Source organism: Saimiri boliviensis, chromosome 11 (genome assembly GCF_048565385.1).
Source record: "Saimiri boliviensis isolate mSaiBol1 chromosome 11, mSaiBol1.pri, whole genome shotgun sequence".
NCBI classification, from domain to species: domain Eukaryota; kingdom Metazoa; phylum Chordata; class Mammalia; order Primates; family Cebidae; genus Saimiri; species Saimiri boliviensis.
This window is the reverse complement of record NC_133459.1, coordinates 31,753,660-31,761,873: the sequence shown is the minus strand read 5'-3', so window position 1 is coordinate 31,761,873 and position 8,214 is coordinate 31,753,660. Positions and strand designations below refer to the sequence as shown.

Genomic DNA, 8,214 nt, shown 5'->3' with positions numbered 1-8,214 from the left:
CACGCTTAATTTAATAGGACTTCAGTGGAGTTGCTGGTGTCACCAACTGTCAAATACCGAACAGATCTTCCCGCCAGCCTTCTCGTCCCTCTTCGCGTTTTCCCGCCCACTCCGCACACCCGCCGCCAGTAGTCCATGCTGTCCCGCCCCTTCCTTACTACTGCACCAATTCTGTCCAGTCAAAAGCAGTCTTCCTCAGTGTCGCCTTGCGGTTGGTAAGGTGAAGTGTCCGTCGTGCTCAGGGGCGGGAGGAACGGGCTGACTGACGCGGCGACGGGCCAGTGTGAGCGGCGAGTGGGACGTGCGTGGCGTGCGTGGCGCGATGGCCCGGAAAGCACTGGATTTGTGAGGTGTGCGAGCGGGCGTGAGAGACTTCCGCGGACATGGCTCCCAGCGTGCCAGCAGCGGAACCCGAGTACCCTAAAGGCATCCGGGCCGTGCTGCTGGGACCTCCCGGGGCCGGTAAAGGCACCCAGGTGAGCGGCAGGACTGGGCTTGGCGGCGGAGCCGGCCGAACTCCAAGGTCAAGGCGTCCCGAGATCCAGAAGCCCTGGACCTACCTGGAGCGGGCCGGGGATTGAGGCCTGCGGGGAACGCTGGCCGGGGTCTCGGTTCTGGTGAGGCATTTCGATGAGGGTCCCAATTGGAGGTCGGGGCAGTCTGAGTTAGGATTGGAGTGCCCTAGGGATTCAGTGTTGAGGTGCTGTATTAGGGAATCTAAAGGCTGATTAGCTCCACTAAGGTGTTAGGGACTGGAAGGGTTTAAGGGGTAGCGTGAGCCCTGGGTTGAGGTCTCTAGATTACAGGCCGAAGGGAGACAATTCGCCGTATGACCCAGGTTCCCTGCGAGTTGGAGGTGAATTGTCCAGAATCAGTGTTACATTCCAGGCACTGGAGGTCGGGAGACTTTTTTGATAATGATTTATGACTTACGGGGAGGGGAGGAGGAGCATCTCCAACACGTGGGGCAGAGTGAGAAATGAGATGTGCTGTGTGAGCCGGTTGAGATGGGAGGAAATCGAAGGCTCTCCCTGTTTGAAAGTTGGGCGTGAATGCGTAGAACTGGTTTGTAGCCTGGAGAGCCATGAGTCGGAGGAACCTTTGAGTAATGCCCGCAAAAAGGGTTGAGAGTGCTCATGGGACCTGGCTTGGAGTTAGGACCTGAGGCTGCTGAAGGCTGGGCAGCTTGGGATGACTCAAATGATTTTAGATGGGAGGGAACTTGAATTTTTTTGTTTTTATTGTTTTTGTTTCTGTCTTTCCTTTGATTTTTTTTTATTTTCTTTCTTTTTTTTTTTTTAATTTTTATTTATTTATTTATTTTTTAAAGGTGAGGTTTCACCATGATGGCCCGGCTGGTTTTGAACTCCTGACCTCAGGTGATCCACCCACCTCGGCCTCCCAAAGTGCTAGGATTACAGGCATGAGCCACCACGTCCGGCCTTTTTTTTTTTTTTTTGATTCTTGTTGTTTATGGGGAACTTAAAAATGTAACTTTCTCAATCCAGGCCCAGAGACGTCAGGTGACTTTCCCAAGTTAGTGAAATGGGTTACATGAGCCTGGGACCTCAGGAGCCATGAGGTTAGAGTGTGAAGTTTCCGTCTGCCCTAGCAGGCAACAGGTGCCTCACTTGGCATCTGTGCTGTTTCTAGATCTGGGACTTAATGGGGCCATAGATCAGTATTAGGATTGATGATCTCATTTAGGATTTGGAAGCCCATAGGTTGGATAATAGATGTCCTCTTCTTGCTTGGGGTCTGGCATTGCCCCCTGGGCCCTAGGCCTCTGGGGAGGCTTCAAAGAGGGAAGACTGAACTCCCAAATGAAAGGGAATCTTGGGGACTGCTCTTTGCCCACTCTTCTCTTCCTAGCACTTGCCAAATTTAAACAATCTTGGTAAACAGTCCATCTTACTCATTCTTGGTACCCCCTGTGGCACCTAGCACATTACTTGGCCCTTGATGGGGTTAGTGGAAGTGGATAACTGTCACAGATTAATGTGAGTGTTAAGGAAAGAAGTTCTGACACTCCATTCATTCCTGTGACCTGGGCACTAGTTCAGAAAAGAACACTTTCTTTTCCCTCCACAGATGGAGATGATTCTTCTTTGGAGCTTACCTGTTCCTGATCCCTTTATCCTTTATCCTCAGTGTTGTTGACATCTCCCCTTTCCCATTGCTGCCACACTCATTTATTGGGTAATCTGCAGTTTAGGGATCTTTAATCTTAGACTCTGCAGACTTTTGCTGTGAGTGATCAAGTATAAATAGAGTAGCTCAAATGTGGTGTTGTTTTTCTTTTTTTTTTTGAGACTGGATCTCACTCTGTTGCCCAGGTTGGAGTGCAGTGGTGCCGTCACCGCTTACTGCAGCCTCGACCTCGAGGGCTCAAGTGAGTCTCCCACCTCAGCATCTCAAGTAGCTGGGATTACAGGCACATGCCATCGTGCCCAGCTAATTTTTAAACAATTTTTTGTAGAGACAGGGTCTTGCTGTCTTACCCAGGCTGATCTGAACTCCTGGACTCAAGTGATCCTCCTGGCTTGGCCTCCCAAATTGCAGGGATTATAGGCATGGGCCACTATGCCTGGAAATTTTTTTTTCTTAACTCATATTGAAGTTAATAATTTATGTAATTATGGAATGGACAGCCTATTCTAGTACTGGGACAAAGGTCTTATAATCTAGCAAGCTATGTAACTTCTGAGCCCGTGTTCTCAGCTGAAAAATGGGGATAATACCTACCTTGCTATTCAACATTTCATGAGCATCTAACATTGGAGATAAAGCATTAAGCAAGATAAAACATAAAGTTTTTCCCCTCATCAACTAAAAATTCACAGTGATACTGGAAGGTTATTTTATATATGTGTGTGTGTACCAAGCACCCACAACCTAGATGACAGCCCTGTTTCGTAGTAGGTACTCAATAAATATTGACTCCCTTAATCTTAGTAACACATCTCCCCTCCCCTCCTTCAACTTGGATGTATTTCAGTGTAAGACATGATTTATTCAGGAAGTTTAGAAGAAAATTATATTAGTGAGTTGATTGATAAGGGTGAATGATGGTAGAAGTTGGTCAGAGAAGGCTTTGTAGAAATAGAAGAGATGTGATTAGAGCTGGGAATTGAAAGGATAAGATTTACATAAGTCATTTAACCTCTGTACACTTTCCAGAGTCGGAACAATAGGAATACTGGGGGTTGTATGTATTTTTGTGGAGTTTTTAAAAAAGTTCAAGCCTGGGCAACATGGCTACAAAAAAAAAAATTTGTATATCTCTACAAAAAAAAATTGCAAAATTTAGCCGGGCATGGTGATTCATGCCTGTAGTCCCAGCTATTCAAGAGACTGAGATGGGAGGATCACTTGAGCCTTGGAGGCAGAGGTTATAGTGAGCTGAGATCTCACCATTGCGCTCCAGCCTGGGCAATAGAGCAAGACCTTGTCTCAAAAAAAAAAAAAAAAAAAAAGGATAAATCAGAGGTTGCAGATGGTGGCCTTCAATAACATTTAGCCAGCAGACATACCCCACACACCTTAACTTTTTATTATGAAGAATTTTGAATACACAAAGGAAAACAGGATGGTATAATGAGCCCCTACCCAACCCCAACAACCATTAACTGGTGGCCATTGCTTCTCCAGCCATTCTCCCTTCACAAATTATTATAAAGCACCTCCCAGGTATCGTAACATTTCATTTATAAATATTTAGTATGTATTGCTAAAAGATAATTTTTTAAAACAAGCGTAATATTCCCTAAAAAATTAACAGTTTTTATTCAGATTATCTTTTGTTACCAATGTGATAATTTTAAGTTTCTTTTATTTCTTTGTATATATATATATATATATATATATATTTTTTTTTTTTTTTTTTTTTGAGACGGAGTTTCACTCTTGTTACCCAGGCTGGAGTGCAATGGCGCGATCTCGGCTCACCGCAACCTCCGCCTCCTGGGTTCAGGCAATTCTCCTGCCTCAGCCTCCTGAGTAGCTGGGATTACAGGCACGCGCCACCATGCCCAGCTAATTTTTTGTATTTTTAGTAGAGACGGGGTTTCACCATGTTGACCAGGTTGGTCTCAATCTCTCGACCTTGTGATCCACCCGCCTCGGCCTCCCAAAGTGCTGGGATTACAGGCTTGAGCCACCGCACCCGGCCGCATCTTTGTATATATTTTTTACAGATAAGGTCTTGCTCATTTGCGCAGGCTAGAGTATAGTGGCCCAGTCATAGCTCACGGCAGCCTCAGTCCTCCCACCTCAGCTTCCCAAATAGCCAGGATTACAGGTGCATGCCACCACACCTGGCTAACTTTTCTAGTGTTTTAAAGTTGGGGGTCTTACAATGTTGCTCAGGCTGGTCTTGAGCTACTGGGCTTCTCTTTCAACCACCTAAGCAGTGGGGACTACAGGCATGTGCCACTGTGCCCATCCTTTCTTTAAATTTATAAGGTCCCCTTCTCCTTTTTTTTTTTTTCTTATGGTTTTGCTGAAGAAATTGTATTGTTTTTCCTGGGAGTATTATATCTTTGTCTGGGAATTTCCAGTTGTATTCCTCTGGTGTACTTAACATTTTCCTTTGGCCTCTCTATTTCCTGTAAATTTGTGGTTTACACTTTTTTAATAAGAGATAGGGTTTCACCATGTTCACCAGGCTAGTCTTGAATTCTTAACCTCAAGTGATCCACCCACCATGGCTTCCCAAAGTGTTGGGATTACTGGTGTGATCCCCTGTGCCCAGCCATGGTGGTTTATACTTAGTTAATATATACTTAATTCAGTTGAGGTTCCATTTTTTAGGTCAGCTACTTCACAAGTGGTGGGTGCTGTGCTCTCCCTGAGGAGGCACATGGTGTTTGCTTATCTCTGTGATGTTTATAGTCATGCTGTTCAGTGTCTAGGTTCAGTAATTCATTATGGATGGTGAAATGTGGTATTCTAATTATATCATTCCCTGTTCATTTATGAGCTGAAATATTGCTGTAAAGAGAAACTTCCCCTTACCTACTGTTTGGTTACCCCATGAAATGGCTGGTATAGAAACGTCAGAATAAATGCTTTATTTATTCTCTTTGTCAGCTTTCAAAATAATAAGTTGACTACAGAGCGTTTTGGTTATGCAATTTTTCTTAAAAATTCAGAGCTCCAGTGTATTTTGAGAAACCAGAAGACCTGGCAATGATGCCTCCATTCCAGTGTGGCAGCAGTCACTTGCAGTTGTGTGGCATTGCTGCTTTGGATGGTCTGTGTGTCTTCCTGTTCCCAGCATGGTCCTCTTCACTGCCTATTGCTTTCATTTGACTCATTTCATTCATTTGTATTGCCTGCTTGGCTCCCATTGGCAGATGTTTGCAAACTTTCATGTAAAATCCCTAACTTAGGGTTAGTGCCTAGTGCCTGATAAGTAATGTTTGTTTTCTTCCTGCTATATTTTGTTATTCCTGCATAACTCAGTACTTTATGTGTTTTATGTTGCATGACGAAATAATGCTTCCTTTTAAAACTCCTCACTTTTAACTAAAGTAGTTAAATATTTGAAAACTACCCACGGCTGGGCGTGGTGGCTCACGCCTGTAATCCAAGCACTTTGGAGACCAAGGCGGGCGGATCATCTGAGGTCGGGAATTCAAGACCAGCCTGAACAACATGGTGAAACCCCATCTTTTTTTTAAAAAAAAAAAAAAAAAACTACCCACTTTTGCATCAGTGTAATGTTTTAAAACCTGTATAATGGGTTTATAGTCGGGTGTGGTGGTGCATGCCTGTAATCCCAGCTACTTGGGAGGCTCAAGCAGGAGAATTGCCTGAACCCGGGAGGCAGAGGTTGCAGTAAACCAAGATCGTGCCATCGCACTCCAGCCTAGGCAAGAAGAGCGAAATTCCATCTCAAAAAAAAAAAAAAAAAAAAAACCTTGGGTACTTATTTTATTTAAATAACTTTATTTCCCTGCCTCCTTTTTGGGATTAGATGCTCCTTCAGTGTGGTCAAAACCAAAGGTATGTTTCTTGGTTTTTCTGCCATCCCCCTCCTCATTTCTTCCATGTGTCAAACTTATGCCCGATTATATGAGGCCAGGCACACTTAGGCAATCTTATAGGTCAGGTACATCAGTTACGTCTCATTGCAGTGATACTTGCAACAACTCTGAGACCCACACTCTTATTTCACCTTTTACAGTTGGAGAAACTGAAGTTTGAATGGCTTGTTCTCTAGGCTACATAGCAAGTAATTCGCAGAGCTTCCATCTGAATGACTCCAAAGGTCCTGCTCTTTCTGCTGCTATCTACTTACTGCCCCAGGTTAGATTTTTCTCCTACCCTATGCATGTCAGGAGGATGTGATAATTACAGTGTAGTCACCCATTGCTTAGTTATGTGACAGACCCCCAAGCTTAAGATTTTACCTGCATTATCTGATTTACTCCTGTAATACTAGGAGATAGGTCCTTTTTACTGACAGAGAAACTGAGGCTTAAAGGCTATATCTTGCCCCAGGATGCACATGTAGTAAGTAGCAAAGGTAGGATTTGAACGCATGTCTGTCTGACTTTTGAGTAGTCATTATTTTACATTGTTGCTGTGTAATCTAGATGAAGAGGCAGAAATGAATATGAATGGAAAAATGCATGCAAGTGCAGGATACCAGGTGGGAAGCATCAGATGAGTGACTTTGATGAATGTTGGGTTCAGGATAGAACAAGAACTACAATTTATTGAAGGTCTCCTGTTCATCCTCCTATCCACCCAGTGAGGCTGGTAATGATTTCCCCAATAAGTTAAGAGATAGCTGAAATTCAAACACAGGTTTCTGTTATTAAAAATAAAAAAACAGACTGGGCACAGTGGCTCACACCTGTAATCCCAAGACTTTGGGAGGCCAAGGTGGGTAGATCACAAGGTCAGGAGTTCAAGACCAGCCTGGCCAAGATGGTGAAACCCCATCTCTACTAAAAATACAAAAATTAGCTGGGTATGGTGGCAGGCACCTGTAATCCCAGCTACTTGGGAGGCTGAGGCAGGGAATTGCTTGAACCCGGGAGGTGGTGGTTACAGGGAGCTGAGATCGCACCACTGTACCCCAGCCTGGGCAACAAAGTGAGACTCAGCCTCAAAAAAAAAGCAGAAAAACTTAAGATATAAGATACCTAGAAAAAGGTACAAATATTACAAATGAACAGCTTGATTTATTTTACAATGCGAACACACTTGTGTAGCTTACACCCTTTATCAAGATACAGAATATTGCCAGCACTGTGAAGTCCTCCTTATGCTCCTTAAGGAGGATAGTCACTAAGGGCTCTGTGGGTTGTTTGTCTTAAAGCCTTATACTGTCATGGCTAAGAGCTAGGGTTTAGTAATCTGGCCTGTTGCCAGTTCTTTTACTAGCTGTGTGATCTTGGACAACTTAGCCTCTGAATTTCATCTGTAAAATGCAGTTAAAAATAGTGCTTACCTCATGGGTTTATTATGTATTGTGCCTACTAAATACCGTAAAACAATGCATGGAAAATTGCTTGGCATGTTGCAGATGCTCAAAGTTAGCTGATGTCAATATGATTCCTCAGAGGAAGAAGGAGGGTAGGTGGGGAGGTGTTTTTGTTTTAAGAGACAGGGTCTCACTCTGTCACTCAGGCTGTGCAGTGGCACAGTCATAGTTCACTGAAGCCTTGAACTTCTGGGCTCAAATGGTTCTCCCATCTCAGCCTCCTAAGTAGCTGGACTACAAGTGCCTGCCACGATGCCCAGCTAATTTTATTTTATTTTATTACTTTTTTTTTTTTTTTTTTTTTTTTTGAGACAGAGTCTTGCTCTTGTCGCCCAGGCTGGAGTGCAGTAGCATCATCCTGGCTTACTACAACCTCCACCTCCCAAGTTCAAGCGATTCTCCTGCCTCAGCCTCCCAAGTAGCTGGGATTACAGGCAGCCACCACCACACCTGGCTAATTTTTGTATTTCTAGTAGAGATGGGGTTTTGCCATGTTGGCCAGACTGGTGTCGAACTCCTGACCTCCTAATCCATCCACCTCAGCCTCCCAAAGTGCTGGGATTACTGGCTGAGCCACCACACCCAGCTGCCCAGCTTAATTTAAAAAATTTTGTAGAGATGGGTTCTTGCTGTGTCGCCCCGGCTGGTCTCAAAGTTTTGGCCTCAAGTGATCCTCCCAAAGTGCTGAGATTACAGACATGAGCTACCGCTTCCAG

The 8,214-nt window shown here is 44.4% G+C and overlaps 1 protein-coding gene across 7 annotated transcripts in view; it reads left to right on the top strand.

The window, feature by feature from the left end:
* The first annotated feature begins 304 nt into the window (after nucleotides 1-304).
* The window catches only part of AK2 (adenylate kinase 2), a 28,934-nt gene continuing 21,024 nt past the window's right edge, over nucleotides 305-8,214 (top strand). For 3 of the 7 annotated variants that reach the window (XM_010348119.2, XM_010348118.2, XM_010348116.2), the window contains exons 1-2: nucleotides 385-476; nucleotides 6,191-6,312. In XM_010348119.2, the coding sequence (XP_010346421.1) occupies nucleotides 6,211-6,312 (102 nt within the window). In that variant the 5' untranslated portion in view covers nucleotides 385-476; nucleotides 6,191-6,210. The other 4 variants (XM_039473955.2, XM_074380469.1, XM_010348117.2 and 1 more) reach the window with 4 other exon arrangements.